Source organism: Sporobolomyces salmoneus (genome assembly GCF_050403485.1).
Source record: "Sporobolomyces salmoneus JCM6883 DNA, S_salmoneus_JCM6883_v1_ctg2, whole genome shotgun sequence".
Classification (NCBI taxonomy): Eukaryota; Fungi; Basidiomycota; class Microbotryomycetes; order Sporidiobolales; family Sporidiobolaceae; genus Sporobolomyces; species Sporobolomyces salmoneus.
Window position 1 is genome coordinate 425988 of NW_027481161.1, and position 14930 is coordinate 440917.

Here is a 14930-nt window from a genome sequence, read left to right on the forward strand (position 1 = left end):
TGTTCTCACTCTCGGTGTACTTACTAGACTCGACTGGCTTGTCAAGATCATTTGTGAATAGAGTTGTTGATTTTGACTGCCAATTTTCGTTCAGCCTCCTTTTCTTCTCAGATCGCTCGGATTGGGCCGAAACCAGTCTATCAGACGCTCGCGAGAAGCGAACAACCGCAAGGAGCAGGAGAGAATTCACTGACAGAAATTCACCGCCTCACGGAATTTTGAAGCTTTGATTTCGAGCGCAGCACTTCGATCAACCAGACGTTTGCAAATTGCCGACAATCACCTCTCCCCCTTTCGATACCTTCACCACTCTCACTTCAACACCAACCGAAGCAAGACTTTTCGAACCCTTCCAAGACCTCGCGCGGAATTCGCTTCGCAGTAGAAGGAAAAGAACGTCACTTGAAAGCTTGAAACCTCTTCTGCATCGTCTCCAACTCTTCGTCTTGCTCGACTTTATCACCCATGGCGAACTCAAAGGGAGCTACGACTACTGGAGCAGGAGGAGGAGGAGCAGCGACATCATCCGCTCATATTGGAGACCCTCGACTCTCGCCCTTCCCGCCTCTTCCCCTCATGTTGAACCGAGACCGTACAGTTTCTGCCGCAATCTCAGCATCACTCGGAACACAGAACATCACAGGAAACGAGAAGGAGAGAGGACAAGGAGACGAGAAAGATTACACTGAATGGGCGAGAGGGAGGAAAGGCTTGTCGCCGGGTCAAGCGGCGAAGAAGATGTTTCCGAAACCTAGTCCAGCAAAGAGGTTGTATAGGAGGTTCTTCATCAAACGGGATTTGGTCTACGTGAGTCTCGAGACGGGTCGGATCTCCACAAACCCGAAACTCTCACTCCGGGAAGGAGGTTCCCGCTGACTTTGGTCGATTACGTGCTCATATAGGGACGGGAATGGACAAAGGAAGAACTCGACGAAGCGGCGAAACGCGGGAATTTCCCGCATCGACCAAGCGATTTGTTTCTGAAAGTGCGTTTCGTTTTCACCAATCGCTACCCTTCCCCGCGCGCAGCTGACCGTTTCTATCCGACAGATGTACGCCGACGTCTTGACGTGTCTTACGCGAGACCCGCTTGCAGGAAACGTGTCACCTTCGCTGCTCGGAACTCAGGGAACGATTCCTCTCAGTATCGTTTCGACAATTCCGGATATCATGAAGCACTACTACGACGTCAGTGAGTAACGAATTCTCTCTCTGCTTTCATCTGACTCGGAAGCTGCTGACCCTGTTCGTCGTTAGTCGTTCTCGCGGAGAAAGAAGTTTTCCTCGTAACAAGTGAGTCTTCCGCGTCTCTTTCTTCTCACGATCAATTGGCTTACATCTCGCTCTACGCTCAGATTACTGGCAGTGAGCTACTCTCTGCCCACTGGATCAGGCCTGGGTCTATCGCCTGACTGATTTTCAACCCTTCTCGCAGACCTTCCGACTCTGTCAATACCGTTGCCGCAGCTCTCAGGGAACTCAACAAGCGTATAGGAACGCGGAACGGGGAAAAGATTGTCGTCAAAGTCATGTGGGATCGAGGAGCGATTCCTCAACTTTGGAAGTGAGTTTTCACAGCTTTTCCCGCTCGAGGTTATCCCGCTGACCCTGGATCGTGCTCAGTAATCACGTCCCTGTATCTCCCTCAACCTGGATACCTCTCGGACTTCCGGATCCGAAAGAAGTACAGAACCTCAGTTTACAAGTCGTCAATTTCCATCGACCTCTCGTTGGAACGTTTCATCAGAAAGCGATGGTCGTCGATCGCAAAATTGCGGTCCTCAATTCGAACAATATTCAAGATCGACCTAATCTCGAGGCGAGTCAGGGCAGACTATCTCATCAGAACTTACCCAGAACTGATGAAGTATTGTTCTGTTCCTCGCAGATGATGATCCACCTCGAAGGGCACATTGTCGATTCGATTTACGACAACATCCTCATCTCGTAAGTACTCCTCACTTCTCTCTGAGCGATCTTGAGTCTGACCTCTGCTTCGCGCGAACAGCTGGAATAACTCACTCTCCCCTTCCCTTCCTTGCCTTGCGGCCCCTTCTCCCTACTCCTCCCTCGCTCCCGAACCTTTCATCTACACGTTCTCCGACTCAAACATCTATCTCGCCCAAATCGACGTTGCGAAAGCCGCAAAAGCCGCTCGAATTTTACTCGGTCGCGAAGATGCGAAAGCAAAGAAAGGGGAACAAAAAGATCGATTGTCTCCTCCTGAATGGTGGCGACGAGAATCTACGACTACACCTGGGATCGGAGGAGGAGGAGGAGGAGGACATCATCTATTGACTTGGTTTGGCGGAAGCGGGAGCACGACACCCGAAGAAGATGGAGAGGGAGGAGGAGAACACGGAGGAGGAAGGTTCGCGGGACTCGTGATGCAGTTGGTCGAGAAGGCGAGGGAGGAGAAAGCGAGGTTAGCGTTAGGAATGGCTGGAGGTCAAGGTCGAGACGTTTCGATGAGTCCTTCGGGCGCCGCGGGAGTTTCGACTGTTCCTCATGGACAAGTAGTGACTTCTCTCGCAACACCCGGAGACGTACCGACTGAAGTACCGGCTTCGTACCTTGAAGGAAGATCAAGTGTCGCCGACAGCGGTGTCGAGCTGAACAGCAAGAAGAGTGACAAGAGTGTCGGAGATGCGAGACGGGCGGCAGAACAACACGAAATGCAACAGCTACAATCGAATGGAGTCACGTCTCAAGACTTCGACACGACTGAAGCGAAGGCTCTCAAGCTAGATACGAGAGGTGAGGCCTAACTATCCCTTTTGCTCTTACTCTGCATTCAACACTGACCACTATCGTTTATAGATCCGAATACCGCTCCTAGCTCCAAAGACGACCCACCTGGTTTCGAAGTTGCCGACAAAGCTCAAGGTCAAACGATCAAAAAGCACGTTCCGTCAACTCTGAGCGAAAGTAACAACGTTCCTACAACACCGACCTCACCTACTTCTCCATCGAAAGGAACGGCTAGCAGTGCTCGACTCGCTGCACTCTCGAAAGCGCTCAACGCCGGAGCTCTTACCGAGATCGAGGCGGCGATTGAAGATGAGAGTTTGATCGACGATTTCAAACCTCACATGCTGCATCGCGCTCATAAACCTTGTCGTGAGCTTGCTACTTCCCTGAAGAGTGCCGGGAGCCGTAGGCTGATCAAGACCTCTTTACTCTGTAGCGATCGCTCTCGTCAATCGACGACCTCACGGATCGCCTGGTCACAACGACATTCGATGCCCTCAAGACGCAGCTTGGCTCGCAGCTCTTCGTTACGCCGAGAAGAACGTCTTCATGTAGGTCGATATCCTTTCGACTTACTAGCTCATCTCGGCTGTTGATGTTGATCTTCGTTTCCCTCCAGTCAAACTCCGACTCTGAACGCGAAACCGATCGTTCGAGGTATCGTCGAAGCGTGTTCTCGAGGCGGTAAAGCGAAAGAAGGGATCCAAGTCACTCTGTTCCTCGATCTTGGATTCAACGATAAAGGAGAATCAATCCCTTTCCAAGGTGGAACGAACGAACAAGTCGTGACTCGGTTGTATACGCAGCTTCATGCGAGAGGGAAGGAGAAGAACCTTCACGTCTATTGGTACACCGGTGAGCCTCGCTCGTTGTTCTCAAGAGTCCTCAGTTGCTGACGATTTTCCTCCTTCTGCAGGCAAGGATCAAATTCGACCTATCCGTGCTATCGCAAAGAGTCGTAACTGTCATGTGAGTCACTGGTGATATAGTTCTTCGCTTACTGTTTCTGGCTTTTCCTGAATTATCTCGCTCCCGTCGACCCACAGATCAAATTCCTCGGCGTCGACGGTCAATGTGCGATCCTCGGAAACGGTAACCTCGACTCTCAATCCTTCTGGCACTCTCAAGAAGCGAACATCCTCGTCGACAACCCTCAAATCGTCGCTGATTGGATGGACCAACTTCGAACGAATCAATCGACGCACCACTACGGAAAAGTCGACGATGACGGAGTTTGGCGACACCCTCAAACGAAGGAGGAACTCGATAAGGGAGAAGACGTCGGGTGTATCTCTGCGCTCAGAGCAGTCATTTAGCGCACCCATCGTACGAAAAAAGACACTTTTCTGTTTTCAACAGAACTCGCGACCTTGATCCCCTTCCCTTCTTTCCTTCGATCGCATCTTGTAGCTCTCCCGCGACCTCGCATTACCTCTTACCTACTTGCTTCTCCCTCTGATACCCTTTCTTTCTGTTCCGTGTTGTCCAAATCTTCGGATCGTTTTCAACCCCATATCGTATGATTCTCCCTTCTAATGTCCCCTCTTTGCAATCATGTTCTCTATACCTCCGTCAAGAACCCGCGAGTGCGTGTCCTCGTCGTTGAATGACGTGGCAGTTGCGAAAGATCGAAGTTCCGGGTCAAGCTTCTCTCTCCTCTGCTCACTCCTCCGCTTCGACTTCGAATGGCAACAGAAGGACTCGTACGCTCATATGGAGCTCTGTTGATCGGAGCTCTCGTCCCCATCTATACAGCAGCTCATTCATCAATTCAGGTAAGTTTGATCGCTCAACTTGCTCCCAAGTCAAGCTAATTTGCTCGTTCCACAGGTTCCGAAATCAGTCAAGAAGAAGTGGAGAGAGCTAGATGGTAAAGGGAAGCGAACAGCAGAGGAGAAGGACGAGGAAGAGGAAGAAACCGAAGTCGAGAGGTTAACGGTCAGTCGAGCCCCTCCGACCTGGATAGGTGACGTGAGATAATGCTGACGATACTCTTCCGTAGACGGAAGACGCGTATCTCTTCCCTATTCTCGGCTCCTTCGTTTTGTTCGGTTTATTCCTGGCGTTCAAATATCTGGACAAATCTTTCTTGAACCGGATCTTGGGTGGGTACCTCGCGATCATGGGCACTGGAGCTCTAGGGAGAACTTTGGCCGATGTTACGAAGCAAGTTCTGGGCGATAAGAGATCGCAAAAGATGGACAAAGTCAGTTTTGAGTTTTGTCGTTTCCTCCACGCTTTTGCCCTCGAGCTGACGCGCGGCTCCTAATCAAAGTACAACTTGACACTGAACAAGAATAAAGAGGGTGAGTCCCCGTTCTAACACCTGCAGCACAGTCTTTCAGCGTTGACCAGTCGTCCGTTCCTTCTCGCAGAGCAATTCAAGCTCTCATTCACGAGACTTCATATTTTCTCTTGCATCGGAGCCCTCGCCCTCACCTTCGCTCAACAATACACTCAACATTGGCTCCTCTCGAACATCCTCGCTTTATCCTTCGCCTATTCCGCCATTTCGCTTTTCTATCTCGATTCATTCACGACCGCCTCGATCCTATTGGCAGGCCTTTTCTTCTACGACATCTGGTGGGTCTTCGGAAGTAAAGCTGTCTTCGGTGATGGCGCGGACGTAATGGTTTCGGTCGCAAAGGTGAGCTAGTTCCATCGCTTAGCCCTTTGAGACTCAATGGCCTAGCATGTTGAAACTGCCACTCGCAGAACTTCGATGCACCAATCAAGATCGTCTTCCCGAAGGATCTCTCTGCCGCGAAAGACTTTACTCTACTCGGACTCGGCGATATCGTGAGTCGAGATGTGCGATTCTTCAGACTCAACCCTTGTCTGATCATGTGTTCGGCTCCCAGGTCCTCCCCGGCGCTTTCCTCGCCCTCTCTCTCCGATTCGACTATCACCAAGCGATCAAACGAGCATTATCAAGTTCGAAACGCCCTCCTCGACCAACCGACAGTTTCTCGAAACCTTACTTCACAGCGAGTTTCATCGCTTACATCGGGGGACTCGCAACGACGATCCTCGTAATGCATACGTTCAAGGCAGCGCAACCGGCACTCCTCTACTTGTCGCCAGCTTGCATCGGAAGCGTGACGCTGCTCGCACTCGTAAGGGGTGAGAGCAAGGAGCTTTGGGGATGGGAGGACGGGGAGGAAGAAAGGAAAGAACGCGAGCGGAAGGAGAAGGAGGCAGAGACGACCAAGAAAGACAAGGAGAAGAGCGGGTCGGATGCGAAGAAGAGGGACACCGAGGAGAAATCGTCAGGAGACGAAATCTCGACGGTCGAGACAACTAGTATTGAAGTAGATGGAGGTAGGGTCCTGAGAAGTAGGACCTCGAAAACGGATTGATTACTGTTGAAACTCAATTCGAAAAAGCTTTTATACTCCTTTCCAACTCGTTCTCGAGAGTCGTAGCGAGCTGCGCGACACGAAATAACGACATGTCAGTGAGAGTCAACATCTGCGCAAGATCGAGTCTCCGAGACTCACATTACTGATCAGTCCAGAGCGATCAAGCTGCGAAGCGATCTTCGTCGCATCTTTTTCTCTCGCTCGACGAACTTTCCTGATCTCATCCCTATACTCAGCTTCCGACATTCCCTTCTTCTTCTTCGCACGACGGATCGAGTTGTCGCGAAGAGATAAGACTTTCTGTTCGATTCGACGTTTCGTGTGCCAAGGCCAGTGTTGGAAAGTGTGATAGACTTCAGCTCGTCCAGCGCAGTGCTTTCCGACTGTTCGATGCAGTAGGGTCAGTCGGAGCCGACGGAGAATACTAGAATGGAAGAAACTCACGATTGTATTCGTAAACTCTGTCTTTGCTACTCAATTTCTTGTTTCGTTTACTCGTTTTACTGACCTTCCTTCCGAAGAAGTCGGTTTCTTCTTCTTTGTCATTTTCCGAATCGCTCGAGCTCGAGGAGGATGACGAGGAATCGTTCGAAGAATCGTCCGAGGAATTCAAGGGTTGCAACGTCTTGCGATTGTACTTCGGATCCTACTCGGCCGATAACGAGAGTCAGTCGGGCCCTACAGAGTAGACAGAGATAACTAACAGAGAGTGAACCGAGGAAAGTCGCGCGACGTGATTTCCCTGCGGAGCACGCGTCGCACGCCGGCGTTTCGACAAGGCTTGAAATGACGAGACTCGGACGTGTATCGAGACTCTTTTTGAACTTGGGAAGCCATCCCGCAGAGGAAAGAGAGCTGTTGATGATGCCTTGAAGATACGATTCGACTTTTTCTTTCGCGGCTGCGAAATCGCTGTCGGCGAGCCAGTTGGCCTCGGGGACGACGATGAGATGAACGAGATAGTTCAGGTAGGTCTGAGAGCAATAAGGAGTCAGATTGAGCTGCTAGAGACGAAGAGGGAAGAACTAGAACAGACCTTAATGTAGAACTTCAAACCTTGAGCCTTGATCCTCATACCTTCCCGCAACTTGTCCAGTTCGACTTGTGCTTCAGCGTTACCGAGATCGTTATCGTCATCTTCCACGATAAAGTTGTCACTGTCGCCTTCTTCCTCTGAATCTGATTCTCCTGATTCAACTTCGCTGCCCTCGTCGCGACTTCCACCTTCTCCATCGGAATCTCCGTTGCCCATGTAGCTCGGACGTGCTCCTTGCGTTCCGGGAGAGTCGGATTCGCTGTCGCTTGACTCGACGACGATTTGTGAGCTGGAATTTCGATCTAAGTGGATCGAGACTGTCAGTGAGTTCGAACCGAACAACGAATTAATGTGACTGAATACTTACTAGCTCTCGCAGCACGGATCTGTTCGAACCTACTCGCAACGGTTGACTTGTTCGACCTCAGGCGATTCTCGAGAACCGTGTCTTCATCCAAGATTTCAAGATCATCCGATTCCTCCTCCTCTGAATCTCGTGACGAAGCTCCTCTGCGCTTCTTCCTCGACTTTGATTTCTTGCTTTTCGCCTTTCCTTTCCTGATTTGACTTCGAACCGGCTCTTCCTCCTCGTCCGCGTCTTCACTTTCGACTCGTGCTGCTTTCGCTTCTGCTTCAAAGCGTTTCTTTTCCGCCGCCGCGAGTCTCTTCTCCCTCAACCTCAACTTGTCTGCTTGTCGAACCAATTCTTCCTCTTTTCTCCTCTTTCTCGCTGCGTCCTCGCCGAGTAATCTTTCCCGCTCGGATTCATCCCATTCGTCATGATCAACCTTCTCGTCATCGTCGACGATGAACCGGTCACTCGATCCAGCGTCACTGTCGGAAGCAGACGCTTCATCCGCCGATCTTCGATCTTTGGTCCCTTGAGTGAGTTTCTTCAACTTTCGTTTAACCGGTTGTTTCTTCTTCTTCTTCGGAGATTCGGATTCGTCTTGTCGAGATCGTTTCTGGGATTGTCTCTTCTTCTTATTCTGTGTTTGTTCGGGCGAATCTGAATCGGAAGATTCTACAGCTCGTTTCTTGGAGCGCGACTTTTTGACACTCGAGTTCGGCCGTTTCGGAGGGGAAGAGTCGGGATCGGAAGTAGAGTCGTCGTCGACATCTGTTGAGTCAGCTAGGTCAGCGATTGTGTGTGCGTCCAACGGAGAGCTCGGTTCCCCAGACCGGTTTCGAGCGAGAGGAGACGAACGATCAAGAGTTTTCTTCTGCAAGCGAAAGATGATGAGCTCAGCTGACTGTACGAGAGGACGACAAAGGGAACATACCGAAGTAGACGCAACTGGCTCTTCTACGATCACCTCGTCGTCGTCTGAATCGACGATTCTTCGTTTCTTTCCCGTTTGCGATTTCGGCGTAACGATTTGAACCTCGCTATCGCTATCATCGTCACTTTCCAACTCTATGACCCTCTCTTTCGCTTTGCCCTTGCTCTTCTTCTTCTTGCGTCGTCGCGAATTACCTCCTTCGTCCTCGTCGAGAGAATCTCCACTTTGGTACTCTTCGTCATCCTCTGCTTCGAGGTCCATCATCTCCTCCGAGTTTTCATCATCTTCATCCTCCTCTTCAGTCCCTTCGCCTCGATCTGTTCGGTCACTTTCCTCCTCCCCGCTCGAGGCGTCTCTTCTCTTTCCCTTCTTCTCGAGCCGAACCTCTTCCTCGTTGGAACTAACTTCTTCTCCTCCACTGAGTTCATGTTCTCCCTTTCCATGATTGAACGATTGTCGCATCGGTTCGCGTTTCTTCTTTTCACGCGTCTCCTTCGAGTTCGTCGCGGGAGGTGGATAAGCATCCGAGTTTGCGATCTGAGGTGATTTGGCGCCGTCAAAGCTGAGAGTAGATTGGCGCATAGCCCTAGAGCGTGGAGGAGAGGTTGTTCGGCTCCGCAGTAGTGAAATGGGGAGAGTAAAGAGAGATTTGAAATCTACATCTCTTTTCGCTTCTCTTCACTCCCACAAGTCTCGAGATACCTTGTCTTCGACCGCAATACGAGCAGTCATGTCTAAGCAAGGTCGTCGACGTGAGTCCCGCCCTTTCTCCCACGGATTCGCTCATTCTCGAAAGGAGGACCCGGACGATGTCATTTCACCACCGCAGACCGACTTTGAGGATCTCGACGGGCACTATGTGGATCTGCTACCACACCCGAGTATCTCGAATGTAAGCGGTAGCTGACGACGAAACATTCCTTCCCTACAGATGAATCCTCGAGCGAAGCGCATCAACTCTTCCGTTCTCGTGCGGGTCACCGGCATCATTCACAAGGAAAGGAACCACACGTCGTCCCGGGAGTCGTTCCACCAGGTTCGACGGGAGTGCTGTACGTGACCGAACGAGCGACTTCGAATGGGTTCAAAGCCAGCAGTCAAGAATGGGCAAACTTTGGCCAGGGAGCACCGGAAACAGGAGCGTTGGAAGGCGCAGCACCTCGTCTCAAGTTGATCAACCTCGAGGAATTGTCGGCGGAGGGAGGATGTGATGTAAACGAGTACGCTCCCGCTTCAGGAGTTCCCGAATTGAGGGAAGCGGTTGCGAAGATGTACAACGAGCTCTATCGCAAAGGAAAGGAATCTCAATAGTAAGTTACATCTCAGCTTGTTCTCCCCTCTCTCTTACTGGTGCTGACCACGTCTTCGCATTTTCCAGCACGTCGAAAAACGTTTGTATCGTTCCCGGAGGTCGGGCTGGACTTACTCGAGTTACGGCTGTACTCGGAGATGTCCTAGTCAACTACACGGTACCCGAGTATACGTGTTACGATCAAATTCTCGGTACCTTCAAGCGAATCGTCCCCCTCCCTTCGATTCTTCACGAGGAAGACGCCTATCACCTCTCGCCCGCGAAACTCGAACAACAGATCCGAGATCTCGGCTTGACTGCTTTGATGCTTTCGAACCCGCACAATCCGACAGGACAAGTCATTCACGGGAAGGAACTCGAAAGTCTGGTGGAGATTTCGAAGGAACACGGAACGACTTTGATTCTCGACGAAGTGAGTTTCACTGTCTCTTCTGACTCTTAGAGAACTAGCTGACAGTGTCCTTTGGTAGTTCTACGATCAATACATCTACGAGAAAGGAATTGAACAAGTTTCCGCTGCCGAATTCATCGAAGACGTCAATATTGACAACGTCGTGAGTCTCTTTTCTCCTGCATCACTACCCTACGTTGCTGAGATCTCGTGCTGTAGATTCTCATCAACGGTTTGACGAAGGGATTCAGGCTTCCCGGTTGGCGTTGCTGTTGGATCGTTGGTCCCGAGGATTTGATCACCGCTGTCGCGCAGTCAGGCGGCTTCCTCGATGGAGGTTCGAGTCACATTCTCCAACGCGCCGCTCTCCCTCTCCTTGAACCTGAACGAGTCCGCAATGATCGGAAAGCCCTCCAGTCTCACTTCCTCAAGAAACGTGACCATGTCCTCTCTCGACTTCGCGCGATGGGATTCGATATCAAGAACCCTCCGAACTCAACGTTCTACATCTGGTTGGATTTGAGACAACTTCCCGAACCTATCTCGAGTGGAATGGTCTTCTTCGAGGAGTGTCTGAAAGAGAGAGTCATTGTTGTGCCCGGACAATTCTTCGATGTCAACCCCTCAAGTGCGTTCCTCTGCTCTCTGATCTTCCATAAGACTGCGAGAGCTGATTATATTTCACCTCTGTAGACCGTAGGAACCTCCTCGACTCTCCCTGCGACAAGTTCGTTCGCCTCTCGTTCGGTCCACCTCTCGAAGAACTCGATCGAGGTAAGTCATTACGTCTCTTCGTCTCTGCCTTGAAGCCGCATAGATTGACCTTGTTCCGCGTCTTAATATGACAGGTCTCAATTCGATTGAACGTGTAGTCAAGCGAGTTCGCGAAGCCGAGAAAGCTGGCAAAGATCTCTTCGAGTTGTTCGGAAAAGACCTCAAACAGTAGGAAAAAGGTTTCGTGTGTTGTTGGTTCTCTATTGAAATTGTTTTTTGAATCTATGGTTTTACTCCTCTCTCCCTCGCGATGCGAAGTCAGTTCAGTGAGCAGTTGAGATCACGTGCGAAGTTGCGGAAAGAGCGAAGTTTTCTTGGGCTTCTCTCTCCTTCTTTCCCTTCCTCTCTTCCTCTTCCCGTCTTCTCTCTGTCGCTTTCGGTAGCCGTTCTCACTCTGCGCCACCCGTAGGTTGCCGACTTTCACTCTCTAGCGCGTGAATTCGACGCTTAAAGTCAAACTTTCGGCATCGGAAGGAAGCCCCGCTAGCTCAACTCTCTCTCTCCTATCTCTCTTCCCTACGCTCTACGACCAGCATGAAGCCAAGGGACGATACGAGAACGGACACTATCGAGATCAGAGACGATCAAGTCGTCAATCACCTACTTCCAACTCTTCCTTTCCGCCCTCGAACTCTCCAAGCCCTCTCTTTCCCTAGTCCAACCCTCCTCGGCAAGGATACTTCCCTCGATCTCGAACGTCCAGCGGAAGAACCTCCTCCTCCCGCCTACCCGAACGGTAATCAATCGAAACCGGCGTGTTGGAAAAAGGTCGGAAGAATCGTGAGAGTGATCTTTTGCGGTGGTCGTGAGTCCCCCCCTCCCCCTGTCCTCTCTGTGGCCGTTCAGCGGGAGCGGGAAGCACCGGAGAGTCTGACATCGAGCTTGAAAGTGATTGACACAGCTGGACTAGCCTGAACTCCTTCTCGTTGTTCAGCACTTTCCGGTTCCTTCTTCCGCCCCGGCCTTGTATCGCCCTCTCCCGCTCCCCTGTCTCGTCTCCGTATCTTCACCGGTCCGTCTTCTGTATCAACACAAGCGCAACGTCCGTATGTGGTACCGAACTTCTATCGAGTTGTCTTTTTGTAGTTGCTTTCTATTCCTTTCTGTTGTTGTCTTCTGGGTTGTCAGGCAGTAATCTCAGGGTCATGTCGTTCGTTGCATCCTACGTGACCTCCGCAGAAGGCAGAACGCCTGATCCACCTTGCGAGCCGAAACGAGCCCTCACGCAAGCAAGCGATGCGAACTTTTTGAGCGCGGACCAGGAGTCCTTCTCGCTGGAATGGCAAAGAGCACAGACCAGCGTGTTCGCGATAGTATACAGAGTCTCCTTTGAAGTCGAGCTTCGACACTGAGCGAGAAGAGCATAGGAGAGTAAAGAGTGTCTGCGAGATCTCGTGAAGCCGTCTCGCTTCCTGTCTCTCTCTCGCTCGCTCGCTCGCAACGGTCTAAGCGAGGAAGGAGGACGACAAAAGTAAGATATCCTTTCAAAGGAGAGATAAGACCATCCAACAAGAGAACCCGAAAAAGATTGTCTATCCGACGTGAGAAGAAGAACGGAAAAGAGATGGAGAGAGAGAGAGACGTAAAGACCGTGAGAATAAAACGAGGTGCTACAAGATGAAGAAGAGAAAAATGCTAAGGAGAATGCGAAAGGAGACGAAAGGATTCTACCAGAGAAATCCTCGTCGAAAACTGGGTTTGATGCATTTTGAGATGCTGTTCGAATGATGGTGATAGGTTGAGAGCGCTCACTCATCGAAGAGGTTCGCTGAATGATACGTGAGGCGAGTGGAGTAAGATGTAGAAGGAAAATGAACGATGAAAAGGACCTCCGAGAGCGAAGAAAGAACGAAAAGATGCGTGAACGATTAGAGGGTTGCTTAGTTGCCAGTAGAGTCGAAAGCGTATCGCTCGTTTCGGTTGCCGGTAAACTTCCAGGTAGCACCCTTGACGACGTCGTTCTTGTTTGAAGTTTGTTTTCCGAACAATTTCGAGAACTAAGTATGAGAGCCGAGACGATCGTCAGCTTGCGAGCTCTTCCTCGCATGTTCTCGAGGATAGAGAGCTTACCGAGTTGTACATGACATCGATCGAAGTAGGCGTGAGGACCCAGGCGTCATCGAAAGCATCAGCGATGTACAGAGTCAATTCCGTTCCGCTGTCGGGGTTCGTAACGATGACTTCGAGTCCACAGTAGGCCTTTCGGGCTGCCATGGCGTCTCCTCCGAAGTTGGCGAGCATCGTCTTGAGCGAGATTGCGATTCCAGGGGTATCATCGTTGTCTGCGAGAGGGAAAAGTTAGTTTCGAGAACTTTCTGCGAGGAATCGAGCTCAGGACGAACAAGGGTAGCTGTAAATGACATTCGAGTCAGTACCTGAGATCAAACGCAAGAGGGAGAGGAGGGAGACTCACTAGCACCAACTGTTTCCGTTCGTCGAGTCTTGTCCGGAGTTGGCATGGTACCAAGATGCGATAGCGCTGCGGGACAGAGAAAAGCACGGTCAATCTCTCGACTCGTCGAGCGTGACACAGAGTTGTCTACGTACCCAGTGTTCAAGCCGAGGAAGCTCTTGATTCCAGCGGCGCTAAGGAGAGAAGTCGAGCCGGAGGAAGAATCGTAAACCTTCGAGGTCGAAGCCGCGGCAGCCGAAGTCGTGGTACTGCTCGATTGAGGAGCTTGGGTCGTGGTTTGTTGGGGTGCAGCAGAGGTGGTCGTTTGAGCGGGAGCGGCGGACGAAGAGGAAGGTTCCGAGCTCGATTCTTCGGACGAGGAAGAGTCCTCCGCGACGTCTTCGCAAATCCAGTCTTCGTCGTCGTCCTCAGCCGAGTTGTCGTCGGAAGAAGAAGAGGAGGAGGTAGAGGCGGTGGCGGAGGCGGAAGGACTGAAGGTAGTCGTGGTTTTAACAGGAGTTTGAACGGCGGCGAGTTTCTTCGCGGCACTCGTAACGACAGCGGCGGCAGTTGCCGAAGAAGTGACCTTGACGGTACTTTGAGCCTCGTTCGCGCCAGCTACGGCCGAAGTCGAGAAGGATTCGGGGAGAGCCGAGGAAACGCTCGAAGACGAGTTGAGGAATTTGTAAGTGACGGAAAGTTCTCCTTGGTCGAGATCTCCTCCGAGCGCTTCGTAACCGGCTTTCGTGAAGATGGTGAAGTCGGCACGCTGGGAAGCGTCGGCGACGGTTGCGGTGATACTGAACGAGAAAGAGACAGGAGTTGAGTCAGATTTCGTTTTCGGGCGGGCAACCGAGCGATTCAACTTACGAGGCACCAGTAGCGTCGTTAGTGACGGTAACTTTCTCCCCGCAGAGGTACGAAACCTCGTCAATTTTGGGGTACAGTTCGAGAGGAAGAGCGATAACCAAATCATCGTCGCTGCGGAACGGATCATTACTCGTATCAGTCGAGCACAGAAACGCTGCGAGGAGTAGAGGAGACTCACGTGAAGGACTCTCCGCACGAACCAACCCAACCCGTCTCAGCGTACCAAATCGCCGTCGTCGAGTAAGTCTTTTCACTTCCACGCTTCACTCGCTTGACCATTCGCGAAACTTTGTCGACCGGGGCGACGAATCGTTTGAACGAGTGGTGGGATTGAAGGGATCGAGCCGAGTGACCATGACCAGGGTTGAAAGCTGCGACGGAAGAAATCGACGAGATTGCTGCGACAGCGAGGGGAAGGGTGACTGAAGAAAGCATGTTTTCTGCACGTTCACAAGGAGGAGAAAGGTCAGTCTTGAACACGGTCCCCCAAATATCCCGCGCACACAAAGGGGGGTGACGAGAAGAATGAGGAGAGAACGCGAGAACTTTCAACGGCCGCGCGAAGAAAGGGAAGACGTACTCACTAAAGGTAAAGGTAGAGGGATACTAAAGCTTGCGAGTTGTAATGAACGAAGGATCGAGAAAGATCGTGTGAAGTGTGAAGTGCTGAAAGGCGCGTGCGGTTGAAAGATCCGAGAGGAAGAGGAAGAGAGAAGGGAGTTGGGAGAAGAGACTTTCGTTCAGTCGAAACCGGTTCGA

At 51.3% G+C, this 14930-nt stretch overlaps 6 protein-coding genes across 6 annotated transcripts; 4 read left to right on the forward strand and 2 right to left on the reverse strand.

Moving 5' to 3' along the window:
* Window positions 1-465: 465 nt before the first annotated feature.
* JCM6883_003679 (uncharacterized protein) lies at window positions 466-4067 on the forward strand (the record flags this gene model as incomplete). The annotated part of the gene is made up of 14 exons (XM_076628650.1): window positions 466-807; window positions 903-986; window positions 1051-1192; window positions 1258-1293; window positions 1356-1365; window positions 1436-1564; window positions 1624-1819; window positions 1889-1947; window positions 2009-2757; window positions 2821-3120; window positions 3188-3302; window positions 3371-3606; window positions 3668-3720; window positions 3798-4067. The coding sequence occupies 14 exons, from the start codon at window positions 466-468 to the stop codon at window positions 4065-4067; spliced, it is 2721 nt and encodes a 906-aa protein (XP_076491386.1).
* Window positions 4068-4436: 369 nt separating this feature from the next.
* YPF1 (aspartic endopeptidase) lies at window positions 4437-6110 on the forward strand (the record flags this gene model as incomplete). The annotated part of the gene is made up of 7 exons (XM_076628651.1): window positions 4437-4526; window positions 4582-4689; window positions 4754-4957; window positions 5027-5057; window positions 5127-5398; window positions 5467-5550; window positions 5613-6110. The coding sequence occupies 7 exons, from the start codon at window positions 4437-4439 to the stop codon at window positions 6108-6110; spliced, it is 1287 nt and encodes a 428-aa protein (XP_076491387.1).
* A 13-nt stretch (window positions 6111-6123) lies between these two features.
* On the reverse strand, window positions 6124-9014 carry JCM6883_003681 (uncharacterized protein; the record flags this gene model as incomplete). The annotated part of the gene is made up of 7 exons (XM_076628652.1): window positions 6124-6180; window positions 6252-6496; window positions 6558-6759; window positions 6818-7087; window positions 7150-7451; window positions 7517-8372; window positions 8433-9014. The coding sequence occupies 7 exons, from the start codon at window positions 9012-9014 to the stop codon at window positions 6124-6126; spliced, it is 2514 nt and encodes an 837-aa protein (XP_076491388.1).
* Window positions 9015-9162: 148 nt separating this feature from the next.
* On the forward strand, window positions 9163-11081 carry JCM6883_003682 (pyridoxal phosphate-dependent aminotransferase; the record flags this gene model as incomplete). Its single annotated transcript, XM_076628653.1, has 7 exons — window positions 9163-9184; window positions 9364-9742; window positions 9811-10156; window positions 10215-10298; window positions 10355-10763; window positions 10829-10909; window positions 10984-11081. The coding sequence occupies 7 exons, from the start codon at window positions 9163-9165 to the stop codon at window positions 11079-11081; spliced, it is 1419 nt and encodes a 472-aa protein (XP_076491389.1).
* A 362-nt stretch (window positions 11082-11443) lies between these two features.
* Window positions 11444-11824, forward strand: JCM6883_003683 (uncharacterized protein; the record flags this gene model as incomplete). The annotated part of the gene is made up of 2 exons (XM_076628654.1): window positions 11444-11714; window positions 11811-11824. 2 exons carry the CDS (start codon window positions 11444-11446, stop codon window positions 11822-11824), a joined length of 285 nt encoding a protein of 94 aa, XP_076491390.1.
* Window positions 11825-12789: 965 nt separating this feature from the next.
* Window positions 12790-14606, reverse strand: JCM6883_003684 (RlpA-like double-psi beta-barrel domain-containing protein; the record flags this gene model as incomplete). Its single annotated transcript, XM_076628655.1, has 7 exons — window positions 12790-12906; window positions 12980-13191; window positions 13252-13259; window positions 13323-13388; window positions 13457-14101; window positions 14172-14282; window positions 14350-14606. 7 exons carry the CDS (start codon window positions 14604-14606, stop codon window positions 12790-12792), a joined length of 1416 nt encoding a protein of 471 aa, XP_076491391.1.
* Between the last annotated feature and the right edge of the window lie 324 nt (window positions 14607-14930).